The 17,500-nt window shown below is 45.0% G+C and overlaps 1 protein-coding gene across 1 annotated transcript in view; it reads left to right on the forward strand.

The window, feature by feature from the left end:
• Positions 1-11,497, forward strand: part of LOC145403052 (uncharacterized) — a 32,603-nt gene extending 21,106 nt beyond the window's left edge. The window contains exon 2 of the mRNA XM_080274897.1: positions 9,600-11,497. Coding sequence (XP_080131023.1) covers positions 9,600-11,046 — 1,447 coding nt within the window. The 3' untranslated portion in view covers positions 11,047-11,497. The remainder of the gene's footprint in view (positions 1-9,599) is intronic.
• Positions 11,498-17,500: the final 6,003 nt, after the last annotated feature.

Below are 17,500 nucleotides of genomic sequence, written 5' to 3' on the forward strand. Positions count from 1 at the left end.
ACATACCTACCTACCAAACTACCTACCTACCAACCAACCATACCAACATAACCACACCCACCACCACCACCACCACCCTCATCCCTTCCCCTCACCTCTCCTTCCCTTCTCCCCTATCCCCACCTCGACCACACCCTCCCCCCCCCTCTGTTCCTGGTCATAACGGTGTGTGGGGGGTGTTGTGGGTGAAGTTCAAACCACACCCCTTCCCCCCACACCCTATCTCTCTCCTATATTCTCTCTCTCACTTCCTTTTTCTTCATCATCTGTCTTTTCTTTTCTTCTGTTTCTTATCATGGTCCTGTTTCTGTTTTCACTGTCTTCCCTTCGTCTCTTTTCCATCTCTCTCTCTCTCTCTCCTTCCTTCTTATACTCCTCTCCATTTCCTTCCTATTACCGTCCTCTTTCGCCTCAACCTCCTCTTCCCTTACACTCCCTCCCCCACACACACTTATATCGTTCTCTCTCTCTCAGCAGAAAATAGCAACTTAAAAAAATGCTTCTGTAACTTCCACTTTTGTCCAACGAAATAAAGGAAAGATACAGAAAAAATACATATATATAACTGCCAAACCGACCTAAAATAAGGGAAAGATACCTTAAATAATTTCCTTAAGGGTCCCAAGGCGGTGGGTAAGATGTAGGGTAAGAAAAATGGAAGAAGATGAGTGAAAAACAAGTGACGAGAAATGAAACGGTTGTGATAATTGGAAGGGTGGGTGTGGGTGAGTCACTGTACACCCTGAGAGAGAGAGAGAGAGGGGGGGGGGTCGACTGGTGAAGCAAAATGACCCCGTGTGTGTGTGTGTGTGTGTGTGTGTGTGTGTGTGTGTGTGTGTGTGTGTGTGTGTGTGTGTGTGCAGAGCTAGTATATCTACTGATAAGTATGTGCGCAAAAGCAGCAGTGTGTTTGTTGGCTGTGTGTGTGTACGTTCTCTCTCTCTCTCTCTCTCTCTCTCTCTCTCTCTCTCTCTCTCTCCCACGCAAAATGAAGCAGACTTTAATTTGCTTGGCTTAAATTTACAACTATTAATTTTCACCTCGTGTGCGTTCCCTGCCAACACCTGTCGAGAGGAACAGGTGGGTGTGGGTGGGTGTAGGCGGGTGTGGAAGGGTGTAGGCGGGCGTGGGAGGGTGTGGAAGGGTGCAGGAAGGTGTAGATGGATGAATGTGGGTGTGGGAGGGTGTGGGTCGGTGTGGGCGAGTGTGGGTGGGAACAGGTGTATGTGGGAGGGTGTGTGGGTCCTCGGTCTATTTATTTACAAGGTACACTATCTATCTATCTATTTGTCTATCTATCTATCCTCTCACGGTTTCCCCTCGCTCTAATCCCTCTCTCTAATCCTCCTCCCCTCTTTCTCTCCCCTTCTCACTGATCCCCCGTCTCTCTCTCTCTCTCTCTCTCTCTCTCTCTCTCTCTCTCTCTCTCTCTCTCAAGCTGAATACAAGTGTCCCAAGTTAGGTGGTATTACAAGGTATATTTTTAGACTTAAAGGATTAGTGAAGATAAGGTCTGTGTATCTGTATCTCTCTCTTTCTCTCTCTCTCTCTCTCTCGACCTCGTGGCGCCATGGTAAGCAAAGGGCCGCCTTGTAGGAGCGACTCGGCCCTCACAGGCGTCAGGTGTAAAATGAGAAGAGGGGGAGGGAGGGGGAGGATGAGGGAGGAAGGGGGAGGGAAGGGGAGGTAGGAAGGGAGAGAAAGAGGGGAGGAGGGGAAACGGGATAGGGGGAGAAAGGGAGAGGGAGGGAAGATGAGGAGGAAGAGGGGAGAGAGAGGAAGAGGGGAAAGGGGTGGCGGAGGAAGAGGAGAGGAAAAAGGCGTGGGAATGGAAGGGAAGAAGAGAGAAAGGGGAGAGGGAGGAAAGGTGAGGAAGGAAGAAAGGAAGGGACGGAGAGAGAAAGAGAAAGAGAGAGAGGAGAGGAGGGAGGAGAGAAATGGAAGGGGAGAAGGGGGGTGAACAGAGGCAGGGTGAGGTCGAGGGTGAAGGGAGGGGAGGGGAGGGGAGGGGAGGGGAGAGGAGGGGAGAGGGAGAGAGAAGGGGAGAAGGGTTTAGGGGAGAGAAAAAAGAGGGGAGGAACAGCAGGGGAGGGGGAGTAAGAAGGGGTGCAGATCGGGAACATGAGACGGATTTAGGGGATGGTTGGAAGATTACGGGTCATGCAAGAGAGAGAGAGAGAGAGAGAGAGAGAGAGAGAGAGAGAGAGAGAATGTGTGTGTGTGTGTCTATTGTTGTAGGTGTGTGTACAAGAACATTTATATTCATGACTGTTTTTGTGGTAGCTGTGTGGGTCTGTATATGCAGTCAGTGTAAACAAGACGTCTCAGTGTGTGTGTGTGTGTGTGTGTGTGTGTGTGTAAGATTATGTACGTATTTACTACAAAGAATCTGTCTATCTGCCTATCTATCTCTATCTATCCATCTATTGCCAGACGCCTTATTCATGTTTACAAAGATATTAATATTAAATGGGATATATTCTCTGATGATTTACCTATTTATTATTATTTTCTATTTACTTCCACCAAATTTCTATCATACTCTAATTCTGTCTGTCTGTCTGTCTGTCTCTCTCTCTCTCTCCCTCCTTGTTCCCACCTGCCGCCATGCCTCTGTCAACAGCCCGAGAATTTTTGGTCGAGAGAGAGAGAGAGAGAGAGAGAGAGTCCAGTTAACCTCACCAAAGACCAGGAAGACGAGAAATCATGAAGGTAACGATCTCACAAGAAATAAAAAAGAATATCGCACTATCGCATTTATTACCCAATTTACGCGAGTTCCCCCTCCATCGCCCTGAAGAAAACGGGATCCACGTGAAAAGAGAACGGGTCGCGCAAGAACTTAACGTGACACCTTCCCTTGGGTTTGTTTTTTCTTCGTTTTTATTACTATTGGGGCGAATAATGGAGATTCTGACTAGTTTCAAGGTAATTTATGAAGCTGTAAATTAGACTATGATAATGGTGCATCTGAAGGAGGAGGAGGAGGAGACCGAGAGGGTAAAATAAGACTGTGAGATGGTGAAGAAAGGTGAAAAATGAAGAGGAGGAAAGGGGAAGGATAAGAGGAAAATCAAGGAAGAAAGGAGAGGAAATTGGAGAGGCAAAATGAGGAAAGAGGACAAGAGAAGAAATATACTGGATAGGAAAGAAGAGGAGGATATAAGAGGAGAAAGACTGAAAACTACAGTAGCTGGGGAGGTACGGTATAAGACAAGGTTAACACAGGAGGAAGGGGGTCGTTAATGAGTAGGGAGGGAAGTACCGATGGCCAATAGACTGACATATTAGATATGACACAGATAAATGGGCATATATGATTTCTCACAGTTAAAATTCTTTCGTTGATATTATCTCGCTCACTACTTCAGCAGGCATTCTCTCTCTCTCTCTCTCTCCCTCCCCCCCTCTCTCTCTCTCTCTCTCTCTCTCTCTCTCGGCTAAATGAGACTCCTGCGGTTATTGCCAGCCGGTTTCACAAGCTTTGCCGGCACTTACGGCCATTACAACACAAGGCCTCGAATTCCGCTGGTTGCTGAGTTTGGGTGGTGTCGTGTGTGTGTGTGTGTGTGTGTGTGTGTGTGTGTGTGTGTGTGTGTGTGTGTGTGTGTGTGTGTGTGTGTGTGTGTGTGTGTGTGTGTGTGTGTGTGTGTTAGGTCTGGATAGGTTAAGATACGAGAAGAGAGGTTAGTTGAGGTTAGGATAGGATTGATGAGTTTAGGATAGAACTGATGAGATTAGGACAGGACTGATGAGGTTAGGATAGGACTGATGAGGTTAGATCATGTAGATAAGACTGAGTTAGAAAGGAAGAGGAGAAATTAGAATAAAATAGGAAAGGAAAGGATAGACTACGACACAATATAAAATAAGATAAGGCGTGATCAGACAGACAAATGGACTTAAGGATCGAACCACCGAGCCTATGCAGAGACCAAGAAAAAACAAACACAGCCTCCGTCTATCAGAAACCGAGAGAAGAAACCCAGCTTGCTTTGAAAACTTGACTAAGCATTTTCAAAGAAGCTTCCTGACACACAATTCCTAGCAACTCCTCACGTCATTCTCACCGATTTTTTGCCTTTGCTCGCTCGTATGAAAAGATGGGAATTTGTGTCTGTTTCTGGATTTTTTCGTATACTGATTTTCGAAGCTGATTTTTTTGGATTTTAGCTTCTCTTGTGGTGAAATTTTGACTCATGGGTTGATTCGAAATATTCTGTTCTTGTTCTTATCAGTTCATTATCTTAACTTTTTTTTTCCTTCTGTTCCTCCTGTTTATCCCTCATTTTCTTCTTTTTTCCTGAGAGAGAGAGAGAGAGAGAGAGAGAGAGAGAGAGAGAGAGAGAGAGAGAGAATGCAGGACGAGGCTAGGCTGTGAGAGAGTAAATATTACACACCAGTGACTCTCCCACGACCCTACGTGCTCGATGGTGGTAGTCGTGGTGGTGGTGGTGCTAGTAGTAGTAGTAATAGTAGTAGCAGTAGTAGTAGTATTGGTGGTAGTACAGTAATAGTAATCTGGGGAGACTAAGAACCACCCCTCTCTCTCTCTCTCTAATTGTCGGGCAGCTCCACCGTCGTCATATCGGTGCCACCACGTGAAGGCGCCCTCTACACCACCAATGCCTACAATTCTTCACAGTTCAATGATCAGGAAAGTGGTTGCTAAGATTACCCCTAATGGTGGTAGTTGTGGTTGTAGTGATTGTGGTAGTTGTGGTGGCTGGCTCGCCTCATAATTACACACCCACCTATCGACAACGCGAGTGATAACCGGGGCTCGAACTTGCGAATTTATGAACAGCTTTAGGTATAGGTTTTCGGGCTGTGTTCTGAGTGCCCTTATTCATTTATCTGACATTTCGTAAAACATCCTCCTTAGCGATTCATTCTATACAGTTTCCCTCATTCATTCGTACAATATAACATTAATGCAAAATAATAAAAGTGGGTCGATATTAAACAGACATAAACCAAGAGAATTTCAAGGTGAAATAGGGAAAAATAAATCGCTCAGGAAAAAGTGCTAGGAGCTCAATTATGTTATTCAGAAAACTGACCTTTAATTAAGTGGCTTGATGGGTGATTTTTGCCCATTACCCATTGTGATTTTCGGCTTAATGGATTTCGTAATTGCATAGTAGAGATTAAATTTAGATAAGAAATTTACTGGAGGAGGAGGAGGAGGAGGAGGAGGGAAAAGAGAAAGCAGAAGTGAAGAAAGCTGGAAATGGTAAAAAGGGGGGGGGAGAGAGAGAGAGAGAGAGAGAGAGAGACCGTAAATCCGAATGATTCTAAAACTGGACTGGTTCCCGGAAGACAATATGACATAACGGAGAGAGAGAGAGAGAGAGAGAGAGAGAGAGAGAATGATGAACCTTTACAGTGCACTGTCTTCTTTGTTTTTTTTTTCTTCTACTCTGTGATTCTTTCTTTGTGTCTGTGTCCGTCTCTCTCTCTCTCTCTCTCTCTCTCTCTCCACCGGTACCTGCTCTGATAATGTACGTTATATCCGAGTTTGTGTGTGTGTGTGTGTGTGTGTGTATTTATGTATGGGAAAACATGACATGTAGCAGTAAACTGGCATGTGCGTGTGGCTGCGTGCGTGAGATTGCGTGCGAGTGCGTGCCTGTGTAAGTGAGCGGAAGCGTTGAAGGAATGAGTGCGTGTGTGCGTGCGTGAAACTTAGCTGTTTCGGTTTCTTACTGTGTACTTCCTTTGCCTTTCAGTATAGTGTGTGTGTGTGTGTGTGTGTGTGTGTGTGTGTGTGTGTGTGTGTGTGTGTGTGTGTGTGTGTGTGTGTAAATTTTCTAATGTTTTTGTGTGAATATTCATTACAGGCCATGTGTACCGTCCGACATATTCATTCATACATACGTACATGCATACATACAGTATACATGCATGCGTGGGACCTAATATAAAAGTATACAATGTGCGTAACTCAAAATGTGTGCGTGTATGCAAGCAATAGGCATCCCATTTTATGCATACAAAGTCCCTGTTCTCCTGTTTGCGTGAGTCTGGGTGCTTGAGTGAGAGAGAGAGAGAGAGAGAGAGAGAGAGAGAGAAATTTATCACTTTATCTGACTAAAGGAAGAGGATTCATTAAAGTACCTAAGTCAGATAGCCTCACTAAAACCAATTACTCCCTCTCTCTGTCCGTCTATCTACCCATCTATCTATGTCTATCTGTACCTCAATGCACGAGTTACTTTCACGTTTGGTCATGGCGCTTCAAGTCGTTTCCATGTCGCCTTTTCTCTGTCACAATCTTCTCTCAGATGACGGTCGCTCTTACGGTCTCTGTCTCTGTCTACTGGATAATCTTGTGTTTAAGTGTACTACTCTTCCTGTTTCGGTCGTTCAGTCAGCCTCTCGGTCTATCCGTTTGTTGGTCATTTTTCTTATCTGGAATCCTACAAACTGATCCTTTACCGTTGTTTTTTTTTTTTTTCGGATCCGTAGACTTTTCCCTTCTAAATAATCTCATAGACGCTCCCTTCTGGTCGGACGTCAGGATGGGCTCATCTTGTCTGATTTTTCTTTTTTTTCATGTCAGATTATTGCACTTCCTTATGCCGGATCACTCATGATGTTTGTCCTGCCAGACCTCTCCCTCATGTGATCCCTCCCTTGACAGAAATCGCACAAGTGAGATCCTTCGAAATCCACCTCTCGTCGGATTCATAATTATCTCCGTTGAGTAAATTCGATGATGTCCGCATTTTCTTAGATCCCTTGAATGTCTCTCTCAAGTCAGAGCTACAGACATGCATGATAAATTCTCCCATGCTTCTTTCGTGTGCATTTTCTCGTTCACTTCTTTCGGGTAATTCTCTCACGCTTCTTTCCTGTGGATCATATGAGTGTGTCTTGTTAAATCCTTCCAAGTTAGATCTTTTCATATCATCTAGCTGGGTCCCTAATATCTCTCCTCTCTGAACACACTCGGGGACATCCCTTTTTTGTCGGATCTCAAGGATGTTCCCCTCTCTTGAACCTACATTCTTTTTATGTCGGATCTTACACATCATTTCCTACTTTGATCCTCTGACATCAATAGTCCGTGGGGCCATTCTCATCCTTCTGTCGGAAATCTTACAAAATTAGATCCTTTCGCGCCTATGTCTCTTCTCTGAACAAACTCGGGGACGTCCCCTTCCTGTCGGACCCCAAGACGTTCCCTTCTTGTCGCATCCTTGAGTGGCGTCTTGGGAATCCGTCACGCCACGAGTCGGACGGAGGACATGGTTTTGTGGAGTCACCTGGCAAAATAACTTTTTTTTTTTCCCCCTCCTCTTATTCCTCCCTTCTTCCTTCTCGTTTTCATTTCCTCCTCATTGCTTTTCTTCCTTCACGTTTCTGTCTCTCTCTTTCTACTTTCCCCCTTTTTCCTGCCATCACTTCTCATTTTTCTCTCCCTTTTCCTTTTCTTCCTTGTTATATCCTCCTCTTCCCTTTCCCTCTCCCCCTTTCTTTCCTTCATATCTGTCCCCTTTTCTTCCTTGTCATTTCCTTCCTCTGTCTCCCCTCCTTTCTTTCCCCTCCTCCTTCCAGCATTCAGAGTTTAATTTCCCTTACTTAGTTCCACAGCGAAGGGTGAGGAAGGGTGGAAGGTGAAACTGTATAGAGGATGAGAAAGGCTAGATGGTGAAACAGGATGGAGGGTGACGAAGTGAAGGGTGAGGCAGGATGTGCTAGATGAAGCAAAGTTGAGACAAGGTGAAGCATGGGTGAATTCAAAGTGAAGTATGAGTGAAACGGGTGAGGCGGGGGAGGGGGCGGGGAAGCAAGGGGTGTAGAGTGAAAAGGGAGTTAGGAACAGAATGTAAGACGAGACCAGGAGGGGTGAGGTAGAAACGCAGAGGTGAGGGAGGTGGTAAAGGAGGTCGTATTAGGATGAGGCAGGGGTAGGTAAGGACGTGCAGGGGTGTGGTAGGGGTGTTTAGGGGTGAGACAAGGGTAATGCAGGGGCGATTTAGGTCATGTCGGGGTTAGGCAAGGGTAAAGCAAGGGTGAGGCAGAGGGGTGAGGCAGGGGGAGGGGTAAGGCAGAAGCGTGCTGTGTTTGTTAGTAAGTGCTCTAGCTAAACAAACAAAGCACAGCCAGCCATCTGTTCCCTCCCGCTGCTCTCTCTCTCCCTTTACGTCATTCACTATATTCTTCACGACAGACGATTTTATTCAACAAAGTATGAGTCTGAGAGTGTTAATACTGTCACCGTTAACCCTCTAAAGGTCGGAACAACTCTAGTATTTTCTTTCAGCTAATACCAGACGATTTTATTCAGCTGGGAGTGAGTCATAGGAGCCAGAGTGTGTTAATATCAGCTACGCAAACAAACGACACTCGGCCATCTGTTCACACCCGCTGCTGCCGCCCAGTCCCTCGCGTCTTTCAGTTTATTCTTAGCAACCTTCGCTATGATGTCGCTATTTTACTTTATTCCTGCAAACGTCTGGGGTTTCCATAAAGTTCACACGCAACTTCTTGACCTGGGGGGGTGGGGGTGAGAAATAGAATTCATTGATTTAACAGTATTTGCTTTTTGTCTGGTAGTAAAAAAGAATAAAATAACGCAATCGGTCAAGAGCTGTTATATTCAAATTCTTGTTTCCGCAGATGGTGCAATATCTGAACTGAATTGAGACGTCCATGTGAAAATAATGAAAAAATAATAATAATAATAATTCCCCCTTAGACTACGACACGCAACTGTCACTTCATAATCCCGGTTCCTATTTTAACTTCAAAAGCTAAATGGATTCCTGTCTCATGGTTTCGTGGTCGGCGCCAACTCAGAACTGTATGATTAAACTGGAGTGCTGGAAAGAAAGCGCCTGTTTTTTTTTTATTTATTCTTTTTATGATCATGAATAGAACACCTGTGATTTTTTAGATGTAGACCGCATCCACATTACACCGTGTGGTCAGCAACGCTACGGAAAAGTCGGGCATGTTCTTTGCAACCATACGCTCCGGAAATTGGCCTAAAATATTGGGTATTCGCTCACCTAGTCACGCTTTGAGTTATACCTGAACGGCCTTATGATCTGTGAGATAATACGACGGAATGAAGTTGCATGATGAATTAGAGGGAATGAGCTTTGCATGACAAAAAATTGGTAATGCATGTACTCACCCAACCATCAGCTTAGGCACCTCAGACATACCTGGGAAAGAAAAAGGATATATATATTAGGAAAACAGACAGAAAGGGGAAAAAACATAATGAGAAAAGGAATGAACAGGAAAAACAGTGTGCTTGTTTAAATCATCCATTTCGGTTCATGTCTGGATAATGATGATGATGATGATGATGATGATGATGATGATGATGATGATGATGATGGTGGTGGTGATGGGAACTTTGCTGCTACTGCTGCTGATAGTGATGATGATGATGATGATGATGATAAAACAGTAATTATAACAGATGGGTTAATAATAAAAATGGTGATGAAATGGAGTTTGAACAGATCTGTTGATAATTAAACAGTCAGAAGTAATAAAAGACTGGGGAATGATGATACAGTATATATATAACGGTGTGATGATGTTGATCATAATTATACTTTTTATTCTTTCTGCAGGAGCATGGAGGAGGAGGTGGAGGTGGGTGGGCCGCGCGACGACTTTCTGAGCGAGGACGACCACTCCCCGACCGACGCCTCCGAAGACAGTGTGGAGGTACCCGTCAAGCCCATCAGAGCCCCCATCAGCGCCCCTCGCCCCCCCTCGCCCTCGCATCACCACAAGTTCCACAAATTCCGCAAGCATTACGCAGCACTGCGGCAAGAGTACGCTGCACGGGCCTCCCCGGGAGCAGTAAGTCCCCCCAGTCCACCAGCTAGCCCGCTGGAGGCCCCTATGGGGGCGGCGCCGCTCTCCCCCGGGACCCGCGCCGCAGCCCGCAGTCGCCGCAAACCAGCTGAGCCTCGGCGATTATGCCACGATGCCGGGGCAAAGCGGCCCCACAGCCCAGACCCACCCAGACTGGCCAAGGCGCCACGAACCGATTCCCATTCTGATGTTGGGGACAAGAGTGCCCCATCCTCGCCCTCACCGGGAGCCCCACCACTCCTTGCCCACCACTCCTTCCTGGGGCACCTGGCTCGACCCCCCATGGGTACTTTCCCACACCTGTTGCTGCCCTCTGCCTGGCCCCCTGTGGCTGCTCAATGGGGGTATCCTCGTGTTGTTGCACCGCTTGGTTGGCCTGGCTTGGCCCCTGGACTGACACCACACCCATACCCTATGCTGCTGCCCCCTCACTACCCCCTCCACCGACCGCCTCTACACCCACACCTCCACCCAGCCTCACCCCCACCCAAGTCTCCCCCAGAGGCACGGTCTCCTGTCGAGGAGCGCATGGCGAGGGAGGACCTGCCTTTGCCTCTGGTGACACGGGTATCGGCACCCCCTGACCCCCCTACCCCTGTCCCCCCACACCCACACCCACACCCACACTCACTACCACACACCCGCCACCACCCACACCCACAACCGCAGCCACAACAAACAGGGCGAGGCACGGAGGTCAGTGTGGTGCGCAAGGCAGGCAAGGCAGCTTCAAAGTTCCTCAGTGTAGAATCTCTGATATCGTCTGAGAGTGCAAACCGAGAGGCGCGTGATCTGGAAGAAGCTGGGACAGCAAGTGGGCCGACTGAACCAGGTGTGGGTGATGATGATGAAACTATCCACTCACTCCTGCAACCCAACAAGCACAAGCAACGCAATTACAAGAACATGACCCGTGAGAGACGCATCGAGGCAAACGCCAGGGAAAGAAATCGTGTGCACACCATCAGCGCGGCATTTGAAAAGCTGCGCACGTCAGTCCCTGCCTACAGCCACAACCAGAAGCTGTCCAAGTTGTCTGTGTTGAGAATAGCGTGCTCGTATATCCTCTCACTCTCCAGACTGGCTGGCTATGACTACAGTGAGGGTGGAACTGAGCCTTCCTTCAGTGAGTGTGTCGATCTCACTACCAGGACCATACAGGTGGAAGGTAAAGCAAAGAAGAAAAGGGACGAGTGATACAATCCTCTCCTGGTTTTACAACAAGCAGGAATGAACTGGTAGTAAAGGGAAACTGTGATTAGTTAAGAGGATACTCAGCATTTCAGCTACTGCCAACAGAAAACAACAGCTGAAATATTACAGATCAGGTCTTAAGCTTTCATAGTCTCCCTTTTGCTCCATTTCATGCCTGCCTGTCATCTGCTCCCTGTGATGTCCCACCTCGTCTCTAGTGACTCTGCTAGTGACCTTTCATCCTGTGTTCCTGACCCCAGTTGCCCCTTGACTCCCCAACCCCTACGTAGCACCGGTGTTGTATAGAAACAAGTGGACCAGAACTCTATGCAATGAATGATCTTAGTCCCACCGAGTATCGACTCGCATATTTATTTTGTGATTAAAGACTTTGTACAGAAACCTACCCAGTGACAAAGTATAGTCTATCTACAATTCCAAAAGACAATTGATATTTTAATAGATTTTTCATTCTAGTCCCAAAGTGAGGAGCAAAGCTCTTTTTTTCTAAATAAGTTCAGCGCCATTTGTGCAGCTGCGTAGGTGTTTCGTGTCTTGTGGGGTGGAGGCAGTGAGTCCCACCCTGCCCAGCCGCTCACACCAACTTCCCGCATTTAATATTCTATATATAAAGGAAAAAAAATACAGGGTGATCCACACTTTGCGCCCTTGTCTTATACATCGCATGGATGGCTCAGTCTGATTGTGTGAAGAGCACAGACATTTTGGCTGCTTCATGAATCCAGTAATAACCCATGCTGTCAATGAATTTAAAAATGTTGGCACTATCAACAACAAAAAGGTCCCAGCAATACATGGGAATCCATTAGCAAAGAGGAGAAGAGATATGCATAGTATGGACCACCCTGTATGATAATGTGGGACAGGCGAACACCCTGTCTTATCTGATAAATAACAGGACTTCTCGCCACTGTCTTCGCGAAATTGTGATATGTACGCCCGCCATCGAGAAACACACCACCCGTCCACATCAGTTGCCGCATCCGTCTCATTGGCCCTTTTTATCGTCAATGTCCTGTCAGTTTGTCAGTGGGTCAGCTCTGTTAATTCCTTCACTATGATGATGTCATTTATATTTTTGATTTGCTACCTTCTGATAATTAAATTCAGTCAAGAGAATTTTTGAACTAAAGGGTTTGATACAGCCTTTATTAACCCATTTAGCACTGCAAGACTTTCCTATGTTTAAAACTACATATGTGGCAAAAGAAAAAAAAAAAGACACCATGATAGTGAAAGGGTTAATCTGTCCATAAAATACCTTGTTAATCTGTCAGTTCAGTGGATTAATTGTTCACTGGTCACCATCTTGATCTGATAACAGTTCATATCAATGGATTACCCTGTCAACTGATCAGTGGGTTAATCTGTTGATCGATCAGTGAGATACCATGTCAGAAGATGAATCACCATGTTAATCAATGAATGGGCGAGCTTGTTAATCTGTCAGTCTGTCATTTGGTCACTCAGTTGATCGATCAGTAAGTCACCCATCTGATTGGTTCACGGGCAAACTTGGTAAATTGTCAATGAGTCACTGTATCGATATGTCAACAGGTCACATTATCAATCCATCAAAAGCCTGTCACTTTACTTCCCGAGCCAGTGTCAAATCCAGTCAAGGCTGTGTTAAAGTTAAAAAATAAAGTTCCCATACAACCCAGCTGGTGTGAAAGAGAATAACTACCTGCTCACAATCGCCCTTATTTGTTCAAGCTCATACAAATTTTACGGTGCTGTTCATTAATACGGTGATGCTGACACTGTACATAGCCTAACAAATCTGAAGTGAAAGGCCTCGTTAAGCACACCGGTATAAAGCTTCCAACAACGACAACAAGATGTACGGAGATGGGGATCGTATGTTTACAACTTGGCATCACTGCTGGATATCACAGCAAATGTTATCAAATCTTCCTTTCATAACCAAGATATGTTTATACAGGAAGAAGGAGAGACCTGGGAAGATTTTGTACCCTGTTTTCCTTGTCTTTCCTGCAAAATTAATCTTAAATATGACAGGGGATTGAATATTCATTTGTAAGTGAATCAAAATCCGTGAATTCAATGCCAGAAGAGTATAAAAGATGAACATATAGCCTATTAGCAAGTGATGGAGTCTGATATCTGTTCAGGCACTAAATGTGAATCATTTTACTACTGTAGACTCCTATGGTGACTGTTAATGAAGAAACTAATGTATGGAAGTGTTCATCCTTTACCCTTTCTAATGATTGCATTTTATGTTTTCTTTTTACTACCTCCAGGCCATTTAATTCAACTTTAGAGAGGCTTCCCAACCTGGAGCAGTTAGACACAGCTTTCAGTATACCTTTCCTAACTCGACATCCTTCCAAGGTTCAATAAAATAATGCGGAGGTGGAAAAAATACTGAAATGTCATCATACTGAAAAGGGTAAAAAAGAGGTGATGCCTTGTCCCGAGTTTTAAAAATACGAGTTTGGCAAATTAAGCGACTATATTCCTGCCTCGCTGTCTCATTCTCTCAAATGATACTCTTCCCAAAAATCTTTAAAATATTCTGTTTATCACGAAAATGACTCTCAGATCTCAGTATATTTTAGAAATGGATTAGGAATGCGAGATTTGTTATATATTAATATATTTTTTGCATAGTTTAGAAAACAATGTAGACAGTTTCCACATTTAATGCAGGGTAATTATTTCTGAATTGTTATCGTTCAAATGCTCAATATATCATTCAGGGTTATTCATATATTAATTTTTTTTTATAAGGTCCACAATCCAAATTCACTGTTCAGTTTCTATCATATTTATTTTGTTTTAAGGTCCACAAAGCAAAGAACGTTTGTTCAAGTTTCTCACCCACGGCTCAGATTAAAGGTTGTTTTAATTTCTGCCATAAGGTTCACAAAACACAACGAGCTACCTCTCAAAATCACAATAACCCACTCCCGAGAGGAAAGACTTAGGGCTTCCAGTTCCAGAAAACATATGAGCATCAAGAACCCTACAATTCAGACTGGGTTAGAGGATCGAAGACAATACTTTATGGGATTATGAGCGAGGCCGGAGGATTGATAGTCACTTGTTTTGCCAGACAGCGACCGAGAGAGGGATATTCGATTCCTTAAACTGTACAGTTGGTCATTCTTCACGGCTGTTTTATTCACGGCTTTACTGATTAAATATATTTGCCCTGACTGATTCTACCGTATCCCATACTTCTCTTTACGCATCCTACCCAAGCTAACTTATTCTAGTCTAACTCAACCTAAGCTAACCTATCCTAACGCTAAGCCCAACCCAACCTAACTTAACCTAACCTTACAACCCAACCTAATCTAACAGCCTAAACTACCCAACCTAATCCATCCTATCCTCTCCTAACCTGACCAAGCCTAATCTAACCCAATCCAACCTAACCTACAACAGAATGGTTAGGCAGAATCTGGCTGTGAGGAAAACAGCAAAAATAATAATAATAATCATAATAGTCAAAACTAAAACAAAGACAATCCCCTCCCACCCCCTCTCTCTCTCTCGGTCGCTGCCCCATCTCCCCTCCTTATCAGTCCTTCCTCCCCATCCTTCCGTTTCTTATCAGTTGTGGCTTATCGATTATATTTTTCTCATGTACATATAATTGTTTGATAATGATATAGTTTTTTATTGTTAGTCTGTTGATAATAAAATCTTTTACAAAACAGAAAGGTGTGTTTTGCTTGAGTCCCCCATTTTATCGTTTTGTTGGTGATGATGATGATGATGATGATGATGATGATGATGATGATGATGATGATGGAGAGAATATATTTACTGACAGAAAATAGGACTGGAATGTAATGATGATGATGATGATGATGATGATGATGATGACAAAACAGAATTGATTTACTGATGTGTAGTAGGACTGGAATGTGATGAATGATGATGATGATGATGATGATGATGATGATGAAACCCAGAATAACAAAAAATAAAGCTGAACAGAATTATATCAGCCAAAATAAAGGCAATGAAGACGGAGATATTAAATGAAAAAATAAAAAGTCCAGGAATTATTAGTCTAACAAAATAACAGCAATATTAATTTGATAAGAGAGTCCATAAATGTAAAATAAATCTTGTAATGTGATTTAAATATATATATATGAGGAAAAATGGGTATAAAATCAAAATAGCAAGAATTTCCAGATTCCCTCTCTCTCTTTCACCTCAAGCTTCCACCACAAACATCCACCATTCTCACAGCATCCCCCCTCCTCTCTCTCTCTCCCCACCTGAAACATCCACCATTCTCAGCATCCTCTCTCTCTCTCTCTCTCTCTCTCTCTCTCTCTCTCTCTCAGGCTCCTATGAGAACACCAGCACGTGCGGGCGGAGGGCATGTCCGGATCCCTGAAGATGACGCTGACTTCGACATCGACTCCCTCACATAACCGGGCCACATTCGACCACATTCACATTGAAAAACACATCCAATCAAGAAAAAAACTAACATGACAAGAAAACAAGCATAAAAAAGGCGCAAAAAATGAAAACAAAAGAAAAATATTGATGTGGAAGGAGGGGGACGAGGTCAAAATTGAACAGGTTGGGATAAATTTGGCCAGGACCGAAAAAATGCTCTCGGGCGAACTCGGAATTCCAGATGTAAACAAAGGATTGGAACTCGAGGGGGGGAGTGAGTTTGGGGGTGATGGGGGTGGAGGGGGGCGGGTAAGGGGGTGAAGAGGGGACAATAAGGGACTGGAGGGGTTAAGAGGGGAACTGGAGGGGAGAATGAGTGATTGGAGGGGGTCTGTATGCTCGAGGGGAGAAGAGTAGGCTGGAACGGGAGGTGGGGATGGGTGACAGGACGGAGGGGGTTAAAAGGGGAATTGGAGGAGCAGAGTGAGAAATTGGAGGGGGTCTGTAGGCTGAAGGGAGGAGGTTAAGGTTGGAGGGGGGAGGGAGAGGTGGAGGCGGAGAGGGGAGGGGGAGAGAGAAAGTTTGTGGATAGGTGGATAGAAAGGAGGGATGGGGGAGACTGCAGGGAGGTGTAAGGGCTGTGAGGGGGGAAGAGTGAGTGTAGGGGTTTTTGGTGGGGGTTGTGTATGGGATGGAGAGGGGGAAGAGCACACACAGGGCTAGTACAAGCTGTGAGGGGGGTCGGAGGAGGTGAAGGGAGGGGGGAGGTAGGAAAGGGCTGGGAAAGGGGACCGAAAAAATAGGAAGGCGTGCAAAGGGTGAAGGAGAGGAGGGTTAAGACTGGGGGGCGCGATCGGAGAAATGAAGGGAGGAAGGGAGAGAGGGAGGGAAATGACAAGGAAACTGACAAGGAATGTGTAATGACGAAGAGAAGCCTGATGATGATGATGATGATGTTGATGACGATGATGATGATGATGATTATGTTGATGACGATGATGATGATGGTTAAATAAAACAGGAAGACACAAATAGCAATAAAAACGAGAGAGAGAGAGAGAGAGAGAGAGAGAGAGAGAGAGAGAGAGAGAGAGAGAGCACCAGCTGACGTTTCTCTAAGTGAGGGGACAGCCACAGGGGTCTGAGAGGGGAAAAGGAATTTGGCCAGTGAGGGGAGAGAGAGGGACTTGTAGATAGATGGATACACAGATAGATAGATACAGATACGGATGTTCAGACAAATATAGTGCTGAAGAGTAATTTTATCTATCTATTATAATGAAGTTTGTATGAACTGAAAAGATAAATCGACCAATGTAGAGAGACTGGTCTAGATAGATATTTAGAAAGAACCGGGAGAAAATCAAGAAATATAAACAGACCTGTATGAATGTCGAGATAGATAGATTGCTTACAGTAGATATATCACCATGACCTTCACTACCATCATCATCACAACTACCACAACTACAACCACTATCACCACAACATGCGTCCACCCTCTCCATAAATCCCGTCCATCTCAATAACCACAACCACAAAATCACCACCTCCACAACCACCACTATTACTACTTAAACCACCACCACTACCACTACTACTACCACTACTACTACCAACCTAATAACTCTCCATTACGCCTCCCCCTTGCACCATCACCACTACCATCACCACCCTCCTCTTCTCCCCTCTTTACCATATGGTCTTTGTAATCTCCCCTCACTCATCTCTCTCTCTCTCTCTCTCTCTCTCTCTCTCTCTCATCTGTGTGATTTCTCCTCACCACCTTCTCTTTTCTCCCCTCACTCTTTCTATCTGTTTGTTAGAGAGAGAGAGAGAGAGAGAGAGAGAGAGAGAGAGAGAGAGAGAGAGAGAGAGAGAGAGAGGAGGGGAATGTGAGGGGAAGGACATAAGGGTAACTGCTGTTTCTGACGGTCCAATTTAGAGAGAGGGAGAGGGAGGGAGAGAGAGAGAGAGAGAGAGAGAGAGAGAGAGATTAAGTTGGACATAGTGAAGAAAAAGAAGGGGGGAGGGGGAGAGG

The sequence above is a fragment of the Coenobita brevimanus genome, chromosome 60 (genome assembly GCF_032717465.1).
Source record: "Coenobita brevimanus isolate Jiangsu-jjx chromosome 60, ASM3271746v2, whole genome shotgun sequence".
Classification (NCBI taxonomy): domain Eukaryota; kingdom Metazoa; phylum Arthropoda; class Malacostraca; order Decapoda; family Coenobitidae; genus Coenobita; species Coenobita brevimanus.